General features: G+C 35.8%; 1 protein-coding gene across 3 annotated transcripts in view; it reads right to left on the reverse strand.

Annotated features, from left to right (window-relative positions):
• Positions 1-25,566, reverse strand: part of MXI1 (MAX interactor 1, dimerization protein) — a 52,484-nt gene extending 26,918 nt beyond the window's left edge. Inside the window, exons 1-3 of one of the 3 annotated variants that reach the window (XM_026704746.2) lie at positions 24,864-25,566; positions 24,091-24,223; positions 6,608-6,637 (exon numbers count right to left, since the gene is read on the reverse strand). In XM_026704746.2, coding sequence (XP_026560531.2) covers positions 6,608-6,637; positions 24,091-24,223; positions 24,864-24,936 — 236 coding nt within the window. In that variant the 5' untranslated portion in view covers positions 24,937-25,566. Of the gene's footprint in view, positions 1-6,607; positions 6,638-24,090; positions 24,224-24,383; positions 24,494-24,863 lie in introns of those variants that run through there. The other 2 variants (XM_087918831.1, XM_087918832.1) reach the window with 2 other exon arrangements.
• Between the last annotated feature and the right edge of the window lie 309 nt (positions 25,567-25,875).

The raw sequence follows: 25,875 nt of genomic DNA on the forward strand, positions 1-25,875 counted from the left end.
CAATCTTTGGTAAAATGCTAATATTAATTAACAATGCTACAGTAAATAATCAATTTCAAAAAACTCCCATGATTTTGGAAACTCTACTTCCATGATTTTGGTCATTGACTAATAAATACCTGGATGAAAACAATTCATGTATTATTTAATTAAAGATGTCTCAATTAATTGGATAGCATTTAAAAAAAACTGTTGATAACTTGTTCTGACACAAATGCCATTTTTCCCTCTAGCATAGGAGAATTCATGTCAGTCTAAATGGTACCTTAAGCATGTACTAGAGAACCGTAGGCAATTTCAAAACATGTTTCCAAAACTAGTTTGTTTCTATTAATCATAGATGATTTATCACAGAACAAGATTCAAATATAATGCTAATTATTTTTAAATTAATAGGGCTCTGCAAAACATTAAAAAGAGATGTTCTGTAAGCATGTAGACAATTGGGAACAGTCTTCTAATCTAAGCAGTCAAATAAATCTTGGGGGAAAAAATGCCACTCGCTTTAATTATTCAAAGAGAACTGCTTTCAGTGTTATGGTCGTGCTAGAGAAATATAAATGGTTATTTCTATAGTCTGTTCCAGCTATGTTAAACTATATTTTAGTATTATGTCAACTACTGGCAATGCTTTATCGAATAATGACCATATCAACATATGCACACGTTATTTGAACAAATGAAGAATATTTCTTTTCTCTTGTACTGCTCTTCATAGAGATACACATTTATAAAGATTTGGTTTATGAATATTTAGTTAGTGGAGCTCAATATAATAATTTGGTTTGGTATTCTTTAAACATACTCATAGAACATGGATTTTTCCCCACTAAATCACTGTAATATATTGTATAATATTTGAAGGCCCACAAGGATGTAAATAAGGCAAATTTAGCAGCTCTTTATCATAAAATAATGTTTTTGAAATAATGCCCTTTATGGTTAGTGATATTCTTAGAATAAGTTGTAGCAGCATGAAAAATGGTTCCGCAGTATTCCTATTATACTTCAAGGATATTCCTTTTAGACCCATTGCTGGGGAACTGCACACTTTTACACATATCTTGCTCATGGGTTTCTCAGAGGCTAGTCATTGTTAAAATGCTCAGAAGAGGTCATTGGTACGATTCCATCATGGCTGTTCATAAACAAAATGTAAAGATTTTCTGATCGAGGCCTTAAGGACAGCCTTGATCATATAGGTTTTAAAAGATCAATATTAACAATAGCATCTTGTTTTCAAAGATGAAATTCTTTACAAAAATAATGACTATTATTTTATTATTTTATTTCCTATATATTATATTATTTTTTCATGACAAGCTATGAGCTGATTCTGTGGGTATCAACATCGTCATCATCATCTTAGGAGTTGTGAGGAACTATTCTAATAGTTTGACTTAAAATATTCAGAAGGAAAGTACACAGTGCATGAAATGTAAGTAGTACAGAATGCAGCTGTCTTTAAATTCAATCTACAACTTAAATTTTCCAGACATGCAAACTATGACTTTCTCTTTAAGCTTCAAGGATGATATAAGTCCAGTTTCAGTTTATAAAACTGAGTATATATACACTTTAAGTGTGCCCCTCCCATGAGTGCAGATTTCTAAAGAGGAATTAGAAAAACTAGAAGCAAAAAGAACAACAAACGGAAAAAACCCATGTCATTAGTAAGAGCAGCTAACTAACAGGAGGAGTTGGGAAAACCTACCTCTTCAATAGAGAACAGACAAGACTGGACAATTACAAATACCAAGCAATAGGAATACAAATATAGACACTGAGTTTGTAGGACAGAAGATAGCTGCAAACTTTGAATAATGTCAAGCATGACGACTGTTTTCCTTAATTTAATAAGTTAAACATATGGTTAAGCAAATGATGACATTGCAAAGCATTGGTAAACAGGTTTTAATCACATGAAAAAGGACTAAAGGGAACGTTCTACATGTTTTTAAATTGTAATAATTTTATTTATGAAATGTTAATGGTTTACTTAAACTATGTCTACCCCTTCAGTATGTATTTAATATAAGAATCTGATATAAATCTGTTTTTTATTCAGCCTAGGTATAATAAATATGGCATATTATACGTATGGAATTCTGGTCTAAAATATATGAAAATATGTTAAGTAGCTGCAAAAACTAGATATATATTTGATCTTAATTAGCACTATGCTATATTTGCACGAAGGAGGGGAGAAAAGCCACGCTTGGAAGAAAAAGTACACAGAAACTCAAGGTTTGACCATGGAGGGAGAAAAGGTACAGTGAGTTTCTCAAAATAAACACAGAACAGAAATGAATTGTCTGGGTTGTACACTGCAATAAAGAGTTGAGAAAGCGAGGAAGGAGGCTCAGGTCTAGAAATATTCCAGTCTTATAAATCTAAAGATTATAAATCTAAAAAAGACTGTATCTGAGTTCCCTATTTTTAAAACTGCATCCTTTGGATCTAAGAATTAAAATATAATTCAAATATCGAATTAGACAAGTAACTACTTACAGATAAGGGGAGGGGCAGATTGAATCAGATACCTAATAGTCTAATGGACAATTTAAAAATTACAGATATGTCAGTAATAGAGATAACAACGAGCCTCTAAAAAAAATCATTTCCAGTTCTATTTCCCATCTCTCCACAAAAAAAAATCTCAAATGAACAACTGTCTGCAAAATGCCATTAGGTGCATTTTTTTTCGTTTGGATACAGTGGCAAACATAAAGAATCTATGGATAGAAAGTAATGAAAACCTGATGAAGGAATTATTTTGTTTTCCCAAGAGTCCAGGGGTAGATTTCTCCAGTAATTACAGATAGTCAGTCCTCAACTTAAGACCACAATTGAGCCCAAAATTTTGGTTACTAAGTGAGACATTTAAGTGAATTTCCCCCCATTTTACGACCTTTCTTGTCACAGTTACTGTGAATCACAGCAGTTATTAAATTAGTAACACAATTGCTAAGTGACCTGGCTTCTCTGTTTACTTTGTCAGAAGTTTGCAAAAGGTGGTCAGATGACAATGCAACCATCATAAATATGTGACAATTACCAAGCATCTGAATTTTGATCATGTGACCCTTGGAATGTGGCAATGGCCATAATTATGAAAAACAGTCATAAGTCACCTTTTTCAGTGCTATTGTAACTTTGAATGGTCACTAAATGAAAACCTGTAAATAGGTACTAATAGATTCTCAAGAAGCTATGTTAATGATTTGGCTTGTAAGTGAAATATCTATAAAATGTTAATTTCAGAAATGGATAGCGAATGGGCCCAGAAAAAAAGGAAAAATCCCTGCCACCTCCCTCTCAATACATCACTGCTTATATGCCTCATTCCACTGAAACAAGTGTCAGAAGAATTATGCACAAGTGCTGATTCTTTGCCTGTTTCTGTAACATTCTGTAATATTCTCTAAACCATTTAATATATAACAATAAAGCTTTTTTAGAAGTAGCAACATTATTTCCACCATCTTCCACCAGATTCTACTCCCAAAATTTCTAGCTAAGTAACTGATCTCGCTCCATCACATATATAGACTGGTGAAAATTCTTGGAGTTAAAAGGTTTGATGGATTGAGAAAATATGGAGTAAACTTTGCTCTAAGTTTAGGCATTAGTAAATGTATAACTTTTGCCAATACTCTTATGATTAAAATGGGCAGTACGTAGCAAATGGGTTGCTTTCATTTTGAAAGCTTTGGGTAAATTGATCAAGAAGAAGCAAAAATTCAACAAAAATAAAAGGTGAGATGATGAAAGATCGTTCTGAATTTTAGAGTGGACATTTGAACTCAATTTTGATCAGTTACAATCAATAATAAATTATTAGGAAGCTGAAATTCCAGATTAGAATTCCCTGAAAAATAGGTACAAATTTCCACAAAAAGAGGGGAAAGGGGACAGAACAAAAACACACTTATAGCTAATAAACTATTTGTTAGGAAACAACTTTAGGGCTTGGAAAGATCTAGAAAAAGGCCATCCCTTTTTACATGGTTGCAGTATTCAAAAAGAAATGGGGCCACACCAAAGAAAAACATTCCACTTGTTGTTGCTCCACCACATTCACTGTACATGCTAATTGACTCATCAGCCTACACCATAATATTATGTGATTTATTTTGAAGCTAATTAGGAACCCAGCATTATAATTTACTCAACAAACTATCAAACCTTAGTATGATGCATGGACCAGTCAGTCTGGGTTTACCAGTGAGCTAAACCATAATATGGGTGATTTAGTTTGAACTTTGTAAATCATATTTATGGAAGAGCTACATAATCAGACACTCCAAATAGTGTGGCTCCTAGAAAAACCTCCAAATGTTGATGCCAAATTCTAAATTTTGATATGAAAAAGGGAAATAATTATAAATTGATTTGGGAGTAATACTATTATTATCTGTATTTAATTTTATTACACTTTAGTCCTGGTGTGCCGAAAACATTTTGTAGTGAGGATCTTGGCACTATATTCAAAAATACTATCAGAGCAGGAAAAATAATATAACTTTCATTTTGATTTATTAACATTATGAAAAACAGACCATCTTGCTTTGTTCAATAGTTACAATAAGCTACAGTTTAGAAGTGTTCAAATCAGCTACTGATTGAGGAACATGGAAGAAGTATAGCCAAAACCAAAACTGATGCTCCTCTAAAAAAAAAAAAAAAAGATCAATGTTGATTTTAAATGTTTTTCCCATCTCTATTAAATAGTTAAAAAACAGAATGGTATCACGTTAATCTTGACAGCTGCTAGTATGGCAACTTCACCAATATTAAGGTCTTCATTACACTACAAACCTTGCACTCCACATAGTCTATTTCTGCCACTTTCCTTTTTCACACATGCTGTTTTATAATGTAAATCCCCATGATAGGAATTGTACCTACAATATGCATTCTACCTACAATTTAGCTTATGGTAATGTTGGTAGATGAATATGGTAAAGTCCAACACATCAACAGGGCACTAGGTTGGAGAAGGCCATCTTAGGTCATTTGCTAAAGATCATTTTGCTAATCTTACCTACTTGTATTTTCCTAACATCTATTATGAACACCTTGTACCACTTAATTTTTTGAAAAAAGTTTCAATTTCCTGAGTTTCTTCACATGATATCAGTGTGCAAATATGGAAGTATTCACTCAAATCTATCTTGTGAGTTTTTTTAACACACTGGTGATCATTAGCACCAATTTTACTCTCTATCCAAGACCCAGTTTTTGTCATCAGTAATTATTGACCCATAATTTCCTTTCTCTCTCTTTTCTACCTACCCTTAACAGAACTTTGCCTTTTTTGCATTTCAAAACTACCTCAATTTTCACCAAAATTCTCTGTTTTCCTGAAAATCACACTAGACTTAATTCGCTTTTTTCCCTGAACATTATACACACACTAGATTTAAAACAATAAAAATCTTAAGGCTGAGATAAAAGAACAGCTCACCCAGCCCACAGAGCTGAAAAAAGGAAGTAAACATATACAGGAAATATACAAAGTACACTTTTTGTCAAACAGCAAATCAGTAACAAACAAAACAAAGCTAGAGCTACAAAACACTGCAGGGATTCTGGCCTTTTGGCTGAATGTAGGTATATAACTTCTCCTGTTCCAGTCTGGCTTTATCTGCCATGCTAAATCAAGGTAATCCTGCATTCTTCTAAATAAATTCCAAATAATCTGTTCTTCTATGAAACATATTTCCTTTTCCATAGAATCAGTAATGAGTCTGAGACTATTGATTCAACCAACTTGTCTCCTCTCTAGTCTTGAAGATAAATATATAAATACAGTAGGATCTTGATACAATGAAAGCAAAGCTTTAACCTAATATGTGTGTGAACTAACTTCCTGCACTCCCAGTAGTATTTCCATTCTGTTGCAAAGGTGATGAGTCATAGGGTAGAATTAGTGAAACAACAAAAATGCAGGTGTTATGATAGTGTAGCTCAAGGATGATTACACTATGTCCTAAAGCATGTTACCAGAAGACTGTTCCTCAAAACAAGGAACAGCAGGAAACTAGGGTCCATTGGCCAATGAAAGATTTCTGTAGTGTGTGTAGAAAGATTTATGACAGGTCTGAGAGAGAGAATAGAATAGAATGCAAGACAAAAACAAACATACAAGCTCTTTAGCTAATATGTACCAGTATTTGGAAATCTGATACCCTAGCAACCTTCTGTATGGACACTGACTCAATCAGATTTCAGCTTGCACAAGGAGAAACGGCATTTCCTCTGAATACAGATTAGCTGTAAAAATAGGTCGCTTCTTTGCATTTTAAGGAGGATGGACACCAGTTCAACATTTTAAGATCTGTATTTTAAATGATCCTGTAGTGTGATGTGGCATTTCCAGGCTACCAAAACTTATAAAACAATATTTTCCAATAACTGACTTGGAGATATTTGGGACAACAATTTTTATCTGCCCATTTGTGGATATCGATAATCATAGCCCAATCTATCTAGTAAAACTAGACTGAGCATCCTGAAATTATCATAGGACGGTTTAGATGTTTTAACAATTAAAATATTAATGAGGCTTGTAGTTCATGAAGTTTGTTCATTAATGACTTACCGATTCTTTTCTAGTTCGTTGTGCGTAGACCTGAAAGATAAACCAAGAAAAAGAAACTGTTAGATATCTCTAGTCTACCTCATAAGCCTAGTCTACCTTCACTAACACCTTTCTCTATTTTAGTGTCTTGCAGATATATTAGTGGGTAATTCCCATGTTTCAAAGCAATTTGGGAAAGACCAAACTGAAGGATGGCTGTCATAAATCTTGAGCAGTTTTTCATTACCAGTTATAAGATTCATATTCAAAAACATAGCCAACTATACTACTATGTAAGTAATTTAATATCTAGAACTGTATATCTTACTGCTAAATTCTAAGCGTTACCATTTATCTTCAGTTCAATATCAATTTGCTTATTGCTTTAGTCACTATTATTATCTAGTATGAAGCAGTGTTACCCAAAACATTCTATAAATAAGGTGCCGTTTATAGTGATTAAAATAATTAAACAAGAATAGAAACAAATGAGAAAGCCCCTCATTATCCAAGTTCTTTCCTTACATTTACCTACTATATGTATTCATGTTAATAGATCAATCATGAAAAAAATTAAAAATTATTATTTTGTTTAAGCCAATTTACTAAACTTTGCAAGCAATCTGCAAGTTTCCAAATATGTTTGGAGAATTTATCTTTTTATAATATTGTAATATATAACAACTAAAGTATGTAGAATTTACCAAGCATCAATTATAAATGACTAGAATTAAAAATATTTTACTGCTTTAAAAAAGTTATACTGTAAAATTTATCCCAGAATGTCTAGTTTGTTTTTTAAATTCAAAGCCTGTAATTTTAAGATTTGACAACATATTTTATGAATTAACATCACACTTTCCTGAAGCTCAAATACTGCCTTCTATCTTCAATTGAAAGAACTTTTAACGAAAACCATAACATTTAGTTAATGAAAAATTCCAGGCTCAATGAGAATTTTCTGTGAATCAATAACTTCTAAAAATGGCAGTCAGAAAAGTGATGAAGGAATGCAAGTTTAAAAAAAATCAAAAAGAAACTTCAAAAACATTAGTCAGAATTATTTTAGTGAGCTACACTGACAGTCAAATATATCAGATACTCTGATCATGATGGAGAAATTTGGAAAGTGGTTTTTAAGTGGAATAACTAATATTCTGATTTTATTCTTTAAATGCACATACCTATATGCATTACTAAGATAATAAAATCAGATTTTCAAGACAATAATCTGTCCACCACAACAGCAAGCAGCATTTTAAAAATATAAGCAGAAGGGACAAGATATTATGTCACTGAGGACATAGCAAGGAGAAAAAGACCATTTCTCTGAGAAAATATATTTCTCAGTTTATTGGCCTGTCACAGTAATGTTCTTATTTAGTTCTAGTTCTAACCTAAAATTCTTGAGGCCCATTAATTACCACAATATTACATATATTTTGTTCAACTGCTAGGAAACAATGATAATATTGTAAAGTTAATAAAGCATGACCATTTATTGTATTCTTTATTAAGCATGTGTACATTTTATGCATTTGGATTTTTAAATGTTTTGAAGCAGTGAATTTTTTTTATATCTGATACATTTAAATGAAATTATTTTGAATAATCCATTAAGTGACAGTATTTAAAGACAAGAAAAACCTTCAGAGTTGCCACCATGTGCAGGGGAACCAATTTGTATATAAATCACAACTTTGTATTAATAATTTTATTTACTCCTCATTCCTTCAGGAAACATTTCCCCTTTCTAGAGATGCCATGAAGGGCTACAACTCCTAAGCAAAGGATTGAATTCCTATATTATAATCAAACCAGTCATCAAGGTTGGAACTGAAAGAACAAAGTTCAGCCTACCACTGGGAACAAAATTAAAACAGCAGGCTCTCCTTTACTTCTCACATCTTCCTTCCATCAAAACACCATAAATGAGGAGGGATGCCATCTTGTCATGAAGTTTGTTAATTTATACTGTGATTTAAAGCCATACTAGCATAAAATAAAATAGTATGAACTTTCCCACGTAGGAGGAGTGAAAAAGAAAAACTTCTGCAGCTGCTAAATATATCCTGTCAGACTACTATAAGGAACAATCCTTAAAATAGAAAACATTTTGAAATACATGTAGTGTTCTCCTTGGTAACTCAAGAGATAATCAGTGTTCTCTCCTCAGAAAAAATGCTGTTTTTGTCTCTTGCATCTTCGTAATACATTTCTAACTAAAACTAAAATTAGAAGTTAACAATCTTACAAAGTTGTCTGTTTAATCATCATTAAATATAATCGTCTCTTCTTCTTCTCAAGAAAGTACATTCACTGTGTCTAGCCTGATGATGGTCTGATCTTCTCATAATAGGCCATGTCAGTTGAAGATGATGGAAGTCCAGCACCCTCAGGTTGTAATATGCAAGAAGACAAAATTTCATTTGTGAACTGTATTATATTCCAAGCAGAAAATCAGTGTTTCCATTTCATCAACCATGCCAAGCTACAATGTTTTCGTTACATTTCCTTCCCATTTTATACCAAGCAGCTACAAATTCAAAAACAAAGCTTCATTAAGTAAGTTGTTTAATAGCCATCAGCACAAAGAGATCTTTCAAGTAAGCCACTCCCTGAAAATAAGATTCTTAATCTTTGGGCGTAATACTAACATGCTTCATGTTAAAGATGGAATTCTAATGAATATGCATTGGACAGTACCAAAAAAACATATCTGAATCATCAGGAATTTTCTGTAAGAAAATATAATTTATGTGAACTATTAACCTAAGGATTGCTCCATGAACAACATCTAAAGTTCTGCTATAGCCGAAGAGAAGAAATAAATAAAATTCCATAAGGATTCCTATGTCATCTCTGAAGTGTAGCCTTAAGCATTCTTTTTTTAAAAGTCCCCAATTTTTCTCTGGTAGATTTATAACCTACTTTTCCTTTAGGTGCTCACGATCACATATGTGCTGTGTCTTGGATCCCCCAAAAAGGACTTTTCGGCTAATGGAAAGACAGTTGTTGACTTATCTGAAGAATACAGTAGATCTAGTGAAATAAAATATGTTCCTTTACCTGAAATCTGTATGGTTGTTTATAATTTAAACTGAATCTTGCCATTGAATGGCAAATCTGTTATGCTCAGAGTCAATTTCCAGCAAGTCCAATCAGTTATCCATCTGAGTTCCACTAATCTCTTCTGCTAAATAGATCTACAGAGGACGCTATAGCCATCACTCTTCACACTGCTCTGACTCATTTAGAACAGCGGGGGGGCTATGTGAGGATGCTTTTTGTGGATTTTAGTTCTGCATTTAACACAATTCTTCCACATAGACTAGTGTCTAAACTTCTGGACCTTAGGCTTTTAATTCAATCGGCCTTTGGATTATGGATTTCCTGTTTGGCCGTTCACAGAGGGTCAGATTAGTTAAGCATACCTCTTCAGCCCTTATTCTTAACACTGGTATACCACAGGGTTGCGTGTTGAGTCCCTTACTCTATACTCTTTATGTGCATGACTGCATTCCCATTCACGCTAGTAATACTATTGCTAAATTTGCAGATGATACAACAGTGGTGGGACTTATCTCGGGGGGTGGGGGGTGAGTCTACCTATGGAGTTGAGGTGGACCGGTTGCTTTCGTGGTGTGGAGACAATAACTTGGTCCTCAACACCAATAAGACCAAGGAGCTTATAGTGGATTATAGAAGGAACAGATCAGACATATGCTTATCAATGGAGACCGAGTGGAGCAAGTGGCCAGTTTTAAGTTTCTGGGTGTTACCCTAAAAGAGGACCTGACCTGGGGTGCCCACATTGCAGCCCTGGTCAAAAGGGCCCAGCAGAGATTATTCTACCTGAAACTTCTCAGAAAACAACAACTGAATGAAAAACTGCTGGTGACCTTCGACTGTTGCACCATAGAGAGCATTTTAACATACTGCACACCTCTGTATGGTTTGCCAATTGCACAGGGGCAGATAGGACAGCACTCCAGAGGGTTAACATCATTGCCCAGAGGATCATTGGGTGCCCTCTCCCTCTTTGGAAGAGCTTTATAGCTCCTGCTGCCTTAAGAAAGTTCAAAACATTCTCAAAGATTCATCTCATCCTGGGAACCCTTTTTTTGAACTATTACCCTCTGGCAGATGGTACAGAATATTAAAAACAAGGACAAATAGGCTGAAAAACAGCTTCTATCCCAGGGCAGTAGCTCTTTTGAATTCTAATGTATAGTGCAGTGTTGGTGCGGTGTCAGGGATTTTCAATTCAGTGTGTGGAGGGTGAAGGATGTGTGTTTGTATTTTCATGGTCATGGTCATGATGTGCACTGAAGATGGTGTTTGATTTTGTTGTATGAGGTGCAATGACAATAAAGTAAACTAAAACTAAATATATATATTTTTAATAATTCTAGAAACATCAGAGTTCCCAGAAGCATACTAACACTGTCATTTTTGTGAATAATGACATTCAAAGTAGTGATATTGTTACAATCATTCAACTATGCATTAAAAACAATCCTTCAATGGAGGAAAATATGTTTTGAAAATACAGGGAATTTTGCTTAAAGGTTTCTCTTTTAAAAGTGGCAAGCAGCTTAATATTTTTGCATATCAGATAGTTGACAGAAAAATATTTGTCAAAGAAATTAAAATTAATTCAACTTTTCCTTTTTTCCCATATTCAGCACTCAGAATTGTGAATAAAATTTTATTCTTGGCACATGTGGAGTAATTAATGCTACCACCATACTAAATGAAGTAATGACATTTAAAGAGAAACAGAAAGTTTGGAATTCTAAATCCTGAAGCATTATGCAGATGTAATAAGAGGCACAAATAAAATGCAAAATAATATGTATAATAGATCCCTATAGACTGACTGCAGTACATCACTCAGTTGGACATAGTGTTATTATGATTTCTTGAACAGTTGTGCCAGCTTATATATCTCTTAACACAAATTATTGAAATATTAAACAACATTGTGTTTCTCAGCACAAGCAAGTCAGTATAAATAATACATATATTTAACCCAGTTTTCTTATTTAAATAAAATATGTTGTTTCTAGGGATGGAAAAAACGACCTTTACAAACACAGGTTCATGAATATCAAAGTAAAGCCCTACAGAAGCTTGGAAAGTAATGCAAACAACTTTGGCAAGTGGTTGTAAGTCATAGGGATCTTCTTAATTATCCTGAAATTCACTTAACTGCCCCAGATGATCTGGTAAAACTGATATTAAGTTAAAAATTAAGAGTGGCGAAGAAAGTAGTTGGGGAGATTTGAATACCTTTCTTTATTGTTTAAAATGTGCAAGTGGGTTACTGTTTCAGCCATTTACTTCCCAGCAGCTTCTCTATAGAACCTCTTCACATAAGAAAAAAGAACCTACAAGAGAAAGCTTTGGGTAGAATAAGAATTCTATAAATTTCCTGGTTAAAAATCCTTTTACTGATATGTCAGGAACATATTTGTATTCAAATGCACTTCCAATAATTTCTAGTTTATCTCTATAGCACAAAAGCTTAGGACTTCAATTTCGAAACTACTCTTTCTGAAACCTTCTTGTCAGGAAATGGAAGGCAAACCCAAGCTATGATATTATTTATAAGATACTCCTAAAAAAAAAGACAAAGAATGCCTTCAAGAATCTCAATGTTAAACAAAGAATCAAATAGCAGATATGTAACACATCTGATCTACTGCTTGAAAGCAAACTTTGAGCTTGTGTATTGTATCTCATTTTCATTACTGATACAGACAGTTACAGTTCTGAATATGAGGATATTAAAATATTGTTAATAGATACACTTTGCCTATGATGACATTTTTAAAGCTTTGAGCAAAATACACTGCATGAGAAAGAGGGATTGAAGGTGACTAACTTTTCGGCTCCCGTGCTGAAAATTGTGCAGGTGCGGGCACGTGCCAGCACCCAGAAGGCAATGCATGCTATCCCCTTCATGCCACTTCTGGCATGCGTGCCATAGGTTCACCATCACAGGTCTAAGACATGTAAACATACTTAGGCCTTGACTTGTTCTATGTGAGCTATATGTATGAAATGGAAAGGTTTGAAGATAAGGGATGGCAGCAACTATACATGGCTTTATACATCACCAGTTGAGGCTTATATATAAGCCTTGTGGGTTCAAGAGAGCTCTGCATGTCATGTCTTATTTCTGGATTTTCCTTCAGCATGAAAAGGTTCCCTATTTCATTACAAATTAGTTTTCTCAGCTTTAATGATCTGTTACAGTATACCTTCTATATACAATCTAGTATAGTATATTTTCTATATAGGAAAGGACTTAGTACTTGGCTATATCAGCACTAGATAAGAAGACCCATCAATATTTTAGCAATTATAGATAATTCCCATGGAAAAAGTAGACAGAAAATGTCAACCAAGCCATGTTACTACTTCTGTCCTTGAAACCTAGCAATAGCCAACATTCACATTCTAAGAGCCAGAAGCAGTCTATCTGTGATAACAAAGGGTGGATACTGCAGTTGGTCTCATATGAGTACCGTGATAGGAATTATCAGGTTACCTACAGATGTTCAGAAAAGCTATGCTATCTGCAAGTATCCAGCCTCCAATGGAGATCATTACAACAGACAGAATCAACATGTCATTCTTGCTTATACCTAGGTCTTATTTAAACAAGGTATTCCTTCTTCAATTTTCTACCTTCCCCAAAGAACTGTGAGATTGTTGAGACTGAAAACTGGTTACCTATTTTTTTTGATAAACAGCAACATGATGTTAGATGGGCTTTTTGTTTTCTATACCATGATGTGACTGCATCTGTTCTACCCACCCCCAAGGATGGATTATACATCAAATTATCTTTTGCAAGTTAGCAACACTGAACTGTTTTCCAAAGCTCCCTGGATTAAAAGCAGCACTAAACTCTCAGCATTGGAATAACAGGAAGGACAAGTAATTTTTGCTGCCCAAACAAAATATTCATTCTGTTTGGTTAGACAACAACCAGAAATTGAGCACTGGTTTTCACTTGGATTAGAAAACAAGCAAAAGGAGTCAAAATATATCTCTAAAATATATACCACTCCTATTTTTTTGGCCAAAAAAAAGAGAAATATACATACAGAAGTTGGTACTTCAAGCAGCCTACTTCTATGAAAAATATTGCCTATTACATGCTTCTTTTTGCCATAGGTACTTGGAATAAAACTGAAATAGAAAAAGGTAATTTGAATTGGCACATATTTGTACACACCAGATATTATCTGTTTGGTTTGTGGGTTGCAAACTGTGTAAGTGTAAATCCAGATTTAAGAAGTTGATAACTTCCTTAATTTAGTATAGATCTAAACCAGCAGAAACAGTACATGGGTCGGTGTACATTTTTATATTCAGGGACAATCCTGAAAAGAATTATCTGTAGCTTACATTACACCTGACATCAGAGGGGTGTTTGTAACTTAAAACCAATAACTATCTCTGTGGTCTGATATAGAATAATATATTTGTAATGAACAAATGCTGAGCAGGAAAGCATTGCATCAAATGTTGAGCATAGCTGCAAAGATGTCCACAAGTATCTCCAGGTAGTCATCCATATTTTGTTTTTTAGATACATGAATAAATTACCTAAGTTCGAAAAAATGCAAAATATATTTGTAGTGTTATCAATTGCTAAAAAGATTTCTCTGATTTATACCTAGAAGGGGTAAGTAGAAAGGACGTCTGTTTATTGCAGGGAAATTCAGTCACAGCTATTTATTTAAATTCTGGAGAGTTTTTTAAGAACAACACCAGGCTAAGTAAAGAGTCATGTTTCAAAAACTTGATGAAATCAAAGTGTTACCAAAAATCAAGTGCTAAAACTTTAAACATCTTTAAAATCTTTAAAGATGTTTACAGAAACAGTTATGCTTTTCTTTTATGAAAAAAAGGAATTATTGAAACATATATATCAATAATGGTCTTTGTTTTCTCTTAGATACAAGACACTGATTATACCACTTAGATGTATGAATTTGAATTCAATGGCATATTTCATCAATACCAGAATAAGATTTATTAAAGAAAATAATAAAATGCAATAAATATCCAAAGCTAAGATATACTGAATGAAAGCAACACTTCCTTTTCTTTCATAGATAGGATAGTTCTTGGCCTACTAAATGGATCTAAGTCCCAGAGCAAAACTTCTCTTAGACCAGGAGTGTCAAACTCAAGGCCCGCGAGCCAGATCCAGCCCACAGATGCTTAAATCTGGCTTGCGGGCCCAGACTGGAAATATTAAAGAACCAGCCCGTGGTGCCTCTGCTGGCCCAAAGTGGCCTCACAGAGCCTGCGCATGGCCTGTTTTCTTTAACAGATAAACAGAGTTGGAAAGGACCTTGTAGGTCATCTAGTCCAACTCCCCCTTCTAAGCAGGAGACCCTACACATTTCTGACAATGGCAGTCCAATTTATTTTTGAAAGTCTAAAGTGATGACGGTCCCACAACTTCCGAGGGCAAGCTGTTCCATTGGTTGATTGTTTTCACTGTCAGAAAGTTTCTTCTTATTTCCAGGTTAAATCTTTCCTTGTTCAGTTTCTATCCATTATTTCTTGCATGGCCTACAGGTGCTTTAGAAAACAGGTTGACCCCTTCCTCTCTGTGGTAGCCCCTCAAATATTGGAAGACTGCTATCATGTCTCCCCTGGTCTTCTCTTCACTAGACTAGCCATGCCCACTTCTTCATATGTTTTAGTCTCCAGTCCCCTAATCATCCTTGGTTGCTCTTCTCTGTACTTTTTCTAGAGTCTCCACATCTTTTTTATAGTGTGGTGACCAAAATTGGATGCAGTACTCTAAGTATGGTCTTACTAAGGCTTTATAGAGTGGTATTACTACCTCACTTGATCTTGATTGTATTATGCATACTAGTAGCATTATGCATACTATTGCCTGCTGAAACAAACCTGAATGAAATGTAGGCAGAGGCCAAACACACTTCTGGGGAGAAAATAACAAGTAATTTAAGTAATATTTTGTTTTGATGTTCCCGTAGCTATTCTGGCAGGCCCTTATGAAATTTGTTGTTCAAAACATCTGAAAAGATTCAGGTTGATTACTCTTAAGGCAGATAAACTGAAGCAAGAAGTTTTGGGGTTTTTTTTACAATAAAGATAAATATTTTCCTTAACATCAATATTGTTTAATGAAAAATTCCATACATTGTTCATAAGAAACATCAAGAAGTTATCCAGAGGAAAGTACATTTCATGAAATAATGACTTTACTTGACATTTTGGCCTAGTGCTACTTATTAAGCTTGGTAACAGTTTGTCAAGTACCCATTTTATAAATGGAATTTACAAATACCAGACATAAAAATCTTCACTATGAGCAACACCAACAAAATATATAATTCACCAACTTCTGGATATTATTTGGAAAAGTAGAATAAGGAAAATAGAATCGTCTCAGTGGCAGATTATATTTGTCAGTATAACAATGTTCTTCCTCCCTGTTGATAGAACTTGACTTTGAAATTTTGCAGCCACACTTATTCCTTAGCAAGCTTTGTCATGCATATTCATACTAGTCTTTCCATACTCAGATACACATATACATATCTGGTATAATCTTGGGTAAAGTCATATTCTGAGTCTGCCTTCTATAGTTAAGCCATTTAATGTCTTAATGCCTCCCTTAATATGTTGTCTGTTGGATCTACATGTAAAATATTGTATCTATTTTTGCAAAGGACATATGTGTCTAACATTTCAGTTTTATATAAGCCTACTTATATAATTTTTTTTATTATTTCAATAGATCTTATGTCCAGGTAAGGAATAAAATCAGTCAACAGGACTTAGATGTTATACTTTAAAATGTTACATCTCATAAGTATATTTAACAGGATAAGTATCATTTCCACCTCTGTCCCTTTAAAAATATTTGCCAGTCCTGGGCTGGCAAAAGATGCCACAGCTTTGCTGGATAATAAAGGAGAAGTTGTCCCCAAATTATATTTAACCCCCAAAGAAATCTGGAATTAAAAGCTGATTTTTACATTGAAATCCAGGGCATTTAATGTTCTTAGATTTCTGGGCATATCTGTATCTTGATGAAATGTGAACACAAAATGGCTGCATATATATTTATATACAGTATATACATATACATATACACATAGACATACACACACATATGGTATATACACATATACATATACACATACATATATATCCCTACCTTATGACAGCCCATGGACAAATACCTCCATCATATTCCAAATTGCTCTATTTTCACTAATGGCAACCAAACACAGCAGTTTTGACCTTTTTTCAGGCAGAAGTGAGAGCATAAGCATGCATCCCCACCACCACAAAGAAGAGAAAATCACTGCAATTTTTTGTGCCATTAGCAGCAAAAAGAGAGTAATTTTGACCCCTTTTGCTGGAAGGAAAGGAATAACGAAAGAACTTGCCTTTCTCTCCCCCTGCTAAGAGGTAGGAAACCTTTTTTTGTTATTAATTGCCTTCTTTGTTTCTAACTGCTCCTGTATCACCAGCAGCTCTTCCTTTTCTGTTTCTACGGTATTTCCTCTTCCACAGACCAACTACCTCTACTTCTCCCGCACCAACTAAAGGATCTACTTATTGGCCTACCATTTAAAGCAGGGGTCGCCAACCTTTTGGACCTCAGGGACCACCAAACGCATAATTTTAGATCCCAGGGACCATTAACTGGTTCTGTGGGCATGGCCTAATTTGTGGGTGTGGCTTGGTGGTCATGTGATTGGCTGGGCATGGCTTGTTTTATATAAATATTGAATATTTTATAAAAAGAGAGCAACTTTTACCCAAAATCAGGCAAAGCAGGCAGGCAGTTTGAGTTGTTCACAGAATCACAGATTCATTCAGAAATCTATCTATTTGCCATTGGCTAGTTCAGTCTGTCACATAAAATTTGCTTGCAAGCAAACTCATAAAATTAACTCACAACACACCATGTATGTAAATATTGAACTTTTTATTTAAAAAAGAGCAACTTTTACCCAAAATCAGGCAAAGCAGGCAGATTCAGTTGCTCACAGAATCATTCAGTGATCTATCTATCTGCCAGCTCAGTCTCTCAAATTTGCTTGCTGTGAGTCTGCACTGAATTTGCTTACAAGCAAACCTTCAGTCCTAAGGGAGGTTCGGCTGTGCTTAGGTAGAAAGCAAGAAATCCAACCATTTCCTGCTTCCTAGCTAATCTAAATGTCCCGGCAGAGCAGAACAGATGATGGTCGGAAAAAGGAAAAATAGCAACTTAGCAGACAAGTTTGCCAGGTAAGGAGTGAGTGGACGGGGAGGGTTCCCCTCGGCCATGTGGGCTGAGTAGCTTTGTCTTTCTGTGCAGCCTGGATTAATTGCTTTGGGGGGTTGCTCTGGGGGTGAGATTTCTCTGCGGCCTACCAAAATATCCTCACGGCCCATCGGTTGGCGACCACTGATTTAGAGAGACATCAAAGAGGAAGCTGTGTTCAATATTATCACTAATCTAAGAAATTCCCTTCCAAGAGAAATGTGATTCGTTAAAACTGGGCTTATTTTAATATATGCTTATTTATTCTCTTTGGATTTTAGTTGAATAGATTCTATAGTCTCATTTTTTTATTTGTTTGTTTTTAAATATTATACATTTTAAGATATAGTTCAGTGGTGGAATTCAAATTTTTTTATTACCGGTTCTGTGGGCATGGCTTATTTGGTGGACGTGGCTTGGTGGTCATGTGACTGGGTGTGGCTTAGTGGTCATGTGCTTGTTCATGTGACTGGGTGGGCATAGCTTGGTGGGCATGGCCAACTCAATGTCACTCACATCAAGGGGTGCCTCACCTGGCCCCTCCCCTCCCAGCCATTCCTTGTCACCCAGCCTCAACTTATCTATAGTTCTGTAAAAATGTTGTTCACCTTTTTTGACTTTATTATCTATGTACTATAGATGTACTTTCATGGACCACTGAAAGGAGGAAATGGCTCACATGCTTTACTCAAGAGTGTGATAGGCAACTGGCTTTCAAGGGGCTGCCACAAAAAAAGGGGGAGAATGTATTTTCCAAAGAAGCAGAATGCAAACAAGAAGCAATGTATGGAAACTGAACAGAGAGAAGCAACCTAAAACTAAGGAGAAACTTCCTGACAGTGAGAACAATTAACCAGTGGAACTGCCTGTCTCCAGAAGTTCTGGGTGCTCAATCACTGGAAGTTTTTAAGAAAAGACTGGACAGCCATTTCTCTGAAATGGTATGGGGTTCACCCCAAGGTCCTTTCTAAGTATTATTCTGACACCTTTCCCAGGATTTCTACTCAGAGTTTGGCATCCTCAGTTTTCTTGCCTGAGCTGGGGGTTGGCTAGAAGACCTCCAAGGTCCCTTTCAACTCTTGTTAAACACATGTGTATTTTATACTCTACATGGACTATTTATGCATGGACTATTGACATTGAATGCATGTAAACCCTGAAAAATATGTGGTAGCCCTGGGCAAAAGAAAGGCAGAAAAATCACTCTAGGTGTAGGGACAGTGTAAAATATTAACACATGATAAATAATGGAACAATTAAAAATAATAGCACAGAGTTTTATCTCTCTCTTCCTATTTTTTTCTTTCGTTCTCTCCCTCTTTCTTTCTTTCTTTCTTTCTTTCTTTCTTTCTTTTTTCTTTCTTTCTTTTTTTTCTCTCTCTCTCTTTCTCTCTCTCTCTCTCTCTCATACACACACACACACACACACACACAGCACTTAACAGACAAGCATTTTGGAAGCAGCTCCTTTAAATTTCTCCAAGGCTGGAGTGGATTCCCCCACCCCCTCTGTCAGACCGCACTCTTTCTCACTAGACCGCACTCTTTCTCACTCTAGGCACTTTACTCACACAGGGAAAGTGATACTTGCAGTGTTCATGCCTTTCTTCCTTTCCCCCGGGGAGAAAGAGGATGTGGGGAACGGAATGCTAGGAGAGCGATCGCAAGTGAGCGACCGGGCGACTGGGTTGGGGGTGTGGCCAGCCAGGGGTCGCCACCGGTTCAGCAACCCACGCCAAATAACCGCTACCGATTCGCCCAAAAAGGTGCGAACTGGTTGAATACCACCTCTGATACAGTTATAATTTCTGAATGTTACAATTTTATATTGTAGTTTGCTTTAAGACAATGATTTTGAAAGGCAAATAATAAATGCATACATAAAAAACTATTAAAAACTTTTTTGTTTAAAAAATTTTAAACACAAACTTTAAGCTGCTTTGAATATTAGAAATACTCACAGTAAGAATTAAGACATACACACATGCACATACCCACACACATACAACACCCCCCCCTTCTATTCTTTCCCAGGCTTTTTTTGCCATTCTTGAAAAACATCTATGGACTAAACCACTAGAAATTATTGGTCAAAATTATTATCTCAAATATTATAACACTACACTGATTTAGCACTTCACTACTGAGATGTTTGGATGGAATTTTACAACCATTACAGATTTGCAGAAAGCAATTCACTCTGAGTTGCATGCTTCCATTTTTTTTATATAAACTGGGCATGAGGTTGTATCTCCTGTTTCTACTAATAGCTGTCAGTGTTCTTATCCTCAATTTGTTGTGTCCTTTTCTGAACCCAGTTAGATTGTTGGATTATACAACAGCCCATTTAAATTTCATTAACCCTGATATTCGAAAAAGCATCAGTTTGCATACATGTAGAGTTGTTGTTTTTAATTTCCTGCGATGCAACAATTTTTTGGCTATGGAAAAGCTATTGAGACTGCAATTTACCAGCCTTTGCTTCCATATAAATCCAATTGAAGCAATTAAAATTGACCAAAAAAAGAAGATTATGGTGCTTTACACTACAAGGCTAAAATGATCTTGTATGCCCCCTGCGTATTTTATATCACTTCAAAACCTAGTTCTTATGTATACTGTGTTCAGTTTTAGTATCAGAGACTAGCTACAGTAGTTGAAACTACTTGGAAGTGATTTAAGATAAAAAATTAAAATAAGAATAGTAAGAAAATTTTAAGTGCCCTCAATAATGTGCAAATTATGATAGGAAAAAAAAAAGAATTTCTGGGGGGGGGGGGAATTCTCCCTTCTCGACTCATGTAGTCATAGTAAGCCAAACAGGAAAATAGCAAATAAGACAACTAGCTGTTAATTCCAAAACCACAAATAGTTTGTTTCACCATTGGTTCTTGTCTTCCCTCTCAAAAAAGCAAGATTCAACAGAAATGATAAAATGTATTCTTGTCTTATCTAAATGAAGTTCTGAATTTGCCTTGGTTCTGTTTGGAGTACTTTAACAAGTTTATCACCACTGTTTTATTTGTTGATGCTTTTAATTGATTGTTTTATTATTTGCTTCTATTTACTATAATAGTGCATTATTACATGTAACTAAAAGCTGCTCATATTAAGGGATAAATACTGCAGTGCCACACTTGTAATATCTGTAGTGATTACATTTTCAGCTGCATTCCATGTCAAATGAAACAAAACAAAAAGTCACAAAAATAAATATGGGTCAGTACCACGAGTCCCAGAATTCAGCTGTCCTGCTGGGATCCGTTAGTTTTATTCTAAATTTAGTCAAATATTAATGCAATTGTGTATCAAATTCTTTGAAGCATATATTTTGCAAACCAAATTGTACGGACCACATATTCGTCACACCACTAAACTTAGCAGCAGCAGACCAGAGAATGAAAAAATATATTGAAAGCATAGACTTCCATGTGTCATCATGAATGGCAGGTATACACATCCTATTATAAATGAGCTCTGTAAAAGTTTATTTCCTGCTAAGATACCAACCAAGGATGTGCCAAAGATAGCAATTCTACTCAGTTACCTGAAATATTTCTTCTGGGTTATAAGAATGGTAATGTTTGAGAACGGAGTTCCAGTTTTTCTTTTGTTTGCCCTATATATGCTTCCTTGTGCCTTGCTTTTAAAACACTTAAGTATCAGAACTGTTACATATGTAATACTGATCTTCATAAACTCCCATGTGAGACTTTTTGGCTAAAGAATGAATACTATTTATATACATATAAATGTATACAAAATAAATAATGTAGCAGTTATATTACCCTATTAATAGGAGTGATAAAATATATTTAAATCTTCACTCAGCCTAGGCTCATGCACTAGTCTTAACTCTGGTTATAAAAGAGATTAGGAAGCTCTGATGGAAGAAACCCATGATAGTATGACCACATGGAATTACTATGCAGTGTACTCTAGGTGGGGTGGCTTTTGAAGACAACTCAGAAATTAACACCAACTTTTGATGACCACACTGGTTACCAATAGACTTCCAAATGCTACTTTTTACCTATAAAACCTTTTACAGAATGGCTCTGAATTATGTCAGGCTCCATCTTTTCCCAAATGATTCAGCCTGTCATGTCAAGGACCCCTTAAACTCCTGGAAAGGAGGTGCAAAGGTTGTGAACCAGAAATATGACATTCTCTATAATAGCCCCAATGATTTTTAAACAGTGTAGCTCCAGGGCTATGCTTGGTCCTCCCCTCATTACAACTCTCAAGGCAAGAAAAAGTTTGATGAGTGGTGAGTTGGCTGCCATTATTATTGTTATATACCTTTACTATATGTTCTTTGGGGTCACATTATATTGTGTCAGGCTCTTTGATATATGTTTTAATGATATTTTGCTTTTGCACACTATTCTGAGCCTGGTGATTTAGCCAATAAAAAAATGTTTTAATAAATAAATAAAATTAATTCCATTGATGGTTTCATGGATGGCACTTCAAAGTTTGCTTTTTCTATCCATATTTGTTTATTTACAATACTTGCAAGATATGCACACACAAAAGGAAAAGAGTAAAAACAGGGGAAATCTTTGTGCATTCTTACATTTTCCCTATCCATATTATTAAGGGGGGAAATTCCCTGAGGTCCTTTTTCCTTGATTAGCAACACCTAAGGCAAAACTCCTATCTGAGAAAGAAGAGTAGTTCTCCACTTAAAACCACGAAGGACCCCAAAATTTCTGTTGTAAGCAAGACATTTGTTAAGTGAGCCTTGCACCATTTTGCTTTGACTTTTCTTGTCACAGTTGTTAGATGAATTCCTGCACAAAAAATGGTTAAGTGAACCTGGCTTCCCTTTGATTTTGCTTGTCAGAAAGTCGCAAAAGGGGATCACATGACCTTGGGACACAGCAAAGGTCATAAGTATGAAGCAGTTGCTAAGTGTCTGAATTTTGATCATGTGACCATGAGGGTGCTACAAACATCATAAGTATGAAACACAATACATCGCTTTTTTCAGGGCTGTTGTAACTTTGAATGGTCACTAAATGAACTATTGTAAGTTGAGGACTATCTGTACATGAAGCTGTGTGACTTTTTGTTTTGTTACATTTGACATGGGATGCATCTGAAATGTCATCACTACAGATATTACAATGGCACTGCAGTATTAGAAAATGACTAATTTTGAAGGCATCATTTAGTTTTAATGTTATTGTGTTTCTGCAACAATGATTTTTAGTAAATTCTCCAAATTACATAGTTAAATAAGTAAACAAGTGCATTTTGTTCAGAAAGTGGAGTCATATTTGATTAAAATGGCTCATATATCACCAACAGAGAGCACTAGAAAGATTATATCTTTGGAAAATATTGTAATCAAGTAAGTGAGCCTTTGGCATAAAGCAGTCTGCAAATCTAGAAAATATATTTATCCCCTGGAACACAACTCTATTATATGGTAATTGTTTTGCTCACACTTTCCATCAATTGGTTTGTTACACACATAGAACACGCCACATGAGGGACAAAAAAGCAAGTTCTATTATTAAAATAATACACTATTCAATGTGAGGTTTCATAATTCATCAGATTATAAATTACATTTTACCAAAAATGAAAAAGTCTGCACAAAAATAATACACTATAAAATATCATCTTCAAGTGGTGTTCAAGCAAATATGACCTGATCTAAAACTCCAAGTCTGTTTTTGCTCTTTAATTGAAAATATTTAAACTACAGACTTAACATAAATACCTGGGCAGAGGGGTGTAAAATCCCCATACCTCCACTGAATAGTGGGATACATTTCCAGAATAAAAATGCAAAGGATTTCCCCCTAGATTAATATTAGTCTCTCTAGAGTAAAATCAACTACTTGGGAAAGCTTTCAATGATGATGCAAGTTACATAAAAGAGCGTGGGGAACCTGCAGGAACAAGGCATTACGTACTCAGCTAACAAGCTGGTTCTGCAAGATTTAAAGAGGCAGCTAACACAATACCACATTGGTCAATTCTTCTATTAAAAGCCACAAACTTGCAGATCATCAAGGGCTGGAGAAGCAAGATTATGAGGAAAGGGGAACTCCAGCAAAAGTGCCAAATAAAATACAACCTATTCTCCCTGATGCATACATGAAATATTTGTGCCTACATATTGCAACAATCTCCCCTTTTCAAGTCCTCTTCAGACTGTTACCTGTTTGTGGTGCCTGTACTGTTGCCTCCGCTGCTATGCTTTCTTGACCGGCTCAGTCTCTGCAGTGGCTTTGGGTCCTGCAGCCCAAGACTTGTCATGGAAGGGAAGGATGAGGCATACCCATGTTCACACTCTGCATAAATTATGATCAAATGGAAACAGAAGGAACAGTGAGTAAGAAACAGTATTTTCCAAAGTCAACACCAACAGAGCCCTGAATGACTTCTCAGGCAGCACGCTCAGCTTTAAACAAATGTGAGAACACTCAGACATAAAAACCACAGGCAATGCACCTGTTCAGATAAGGCTGATTAGCTTAGAGTCCAAATCCCTTTGAGTCAGTCCTGGTGACTGCATGCAGTTTTCTCTCTTTTTCAGAAGTGGTTTCCCATTGCCTTCTTCTTAAGGCTGTGAAAGAGTGAATGGCCCAAAGTCAGCAAACTGATTTCATGTCTAAAGCAGCACTAGAAATTACAGTCTCCCAGTTTGTATACTAGTGACATTAATCACTACCCCAAACTGGCTATCCAGTTGTATGTTTCAAGACAACTTTAAAGTCTGTATCAAAACTTCTTGATCAAATCCAAAGCATATTAAAAAGAAAAACATTCTGCCACTCTGCTCACAATTCTCCATCTATTACATGTGAATCTCTTTACCCCCACTTTTACCCTTCTCCCCAAGCAACTGCTTCTTTCAAAACAAGTTAAGTTGGATCTATTTCCAGGAGGGTGGGTCACTTCAATTCCTGCCCCTTCCTCAAAAGGTGTTACCTCGGTCTCTGCGATCCAGGAATTCGGCTGCCTCCAAAAGGCGCTGGATGTTGATCATCTCTACCCGCTCCATAGCCCTTGGGATGGATGAGATCTTTCCCCGAACAACTGTGAAGGAGGACTTTGCTGCCTTGCCCCTAGCACTATGGGTGAAATAGACCTTAGTTCTCTGATTTTCCCAAGGGAGAAAAAGAATAAGGTAGGAAACGAGTAACTTGGAGAAAGGATGCCTTTTGTCCTGCTTCTACGAAGTTAATCAGTGAGGCGTAAAAAAGAACTGAACAACTACTGCAGCAGTTACCCTGACTCATGGCCACATCCTACTTCAGAAAGATTTCTTTCCTTTACCTCTAGGCAATAACAGAGACCCTTCCCACAACTCCTAATCCCGACTGCCTCCCCCTTTGGTCTTGGCTATTCGTCGTCTTCTCCTTCAAATCTCTAGCACTGCGCCCGACCCAGCTTCATACCCTTTTCTCAGTGCCCCAAACATTTAATCTGTCCTCTAACCTCTTTTTAATCTACTCCTGCATTCTGCCCCCTATTGCCCCCTTCCTTCGTGGCCCCACACTTTTCACCTCCTCTATCTCGATGCTGCCCCTGCATCCATCGTGCAAGCCCTCTCCCCCAAAGATCTATCGCTTTCTCCGCCTTCTGCAGCAGATACTGTACGTCCCTGCCTCTTTCACAGTTTGTTTACCTCCGCTTAGAAATCATGGAGGGGGAGGGGACGCACATGAGACTTTCAGCCCCAATGCCATTTGGGAAATGTAGTTCTCGGCTTCCTCTCCCCGCAAGTCCGGCGCGTGTGCACGTTTGCATTATGGGAAGCTTCATTTTTTCCACGTTACGCACCGAAGAAAGCTTAAATAGCTCTCCCCTCGGTATGTTTACGGACACGGAGGTAAGATGAGAAAATCCCTTCCTTGTTTACAGAAAATAGCGGCCATGAAGGTTGGTCTAATAATAAACAAAATTCCAGGATTAATAGACAGCTTGTCTTGCGCCTTTC

The sequence above is a fragment of the Pseudonaja textilis genome, unplaced genomic scaffold, assembly GCF_049901715.1.
Source record: "Pseudonaja textilis isolate UNSWEBS1 unplaced genomic scaffold, rPseTex1.2 PTEXCTG76, whole genome shotgun sequence".
In the NCBI taxonomy this organism is placed as follows: Eukaryota; Metazoa; Chordata; class Lepidosauria; order Squamata; family Elapidae; genus Pseudonaja; species Pseudonaja textilis.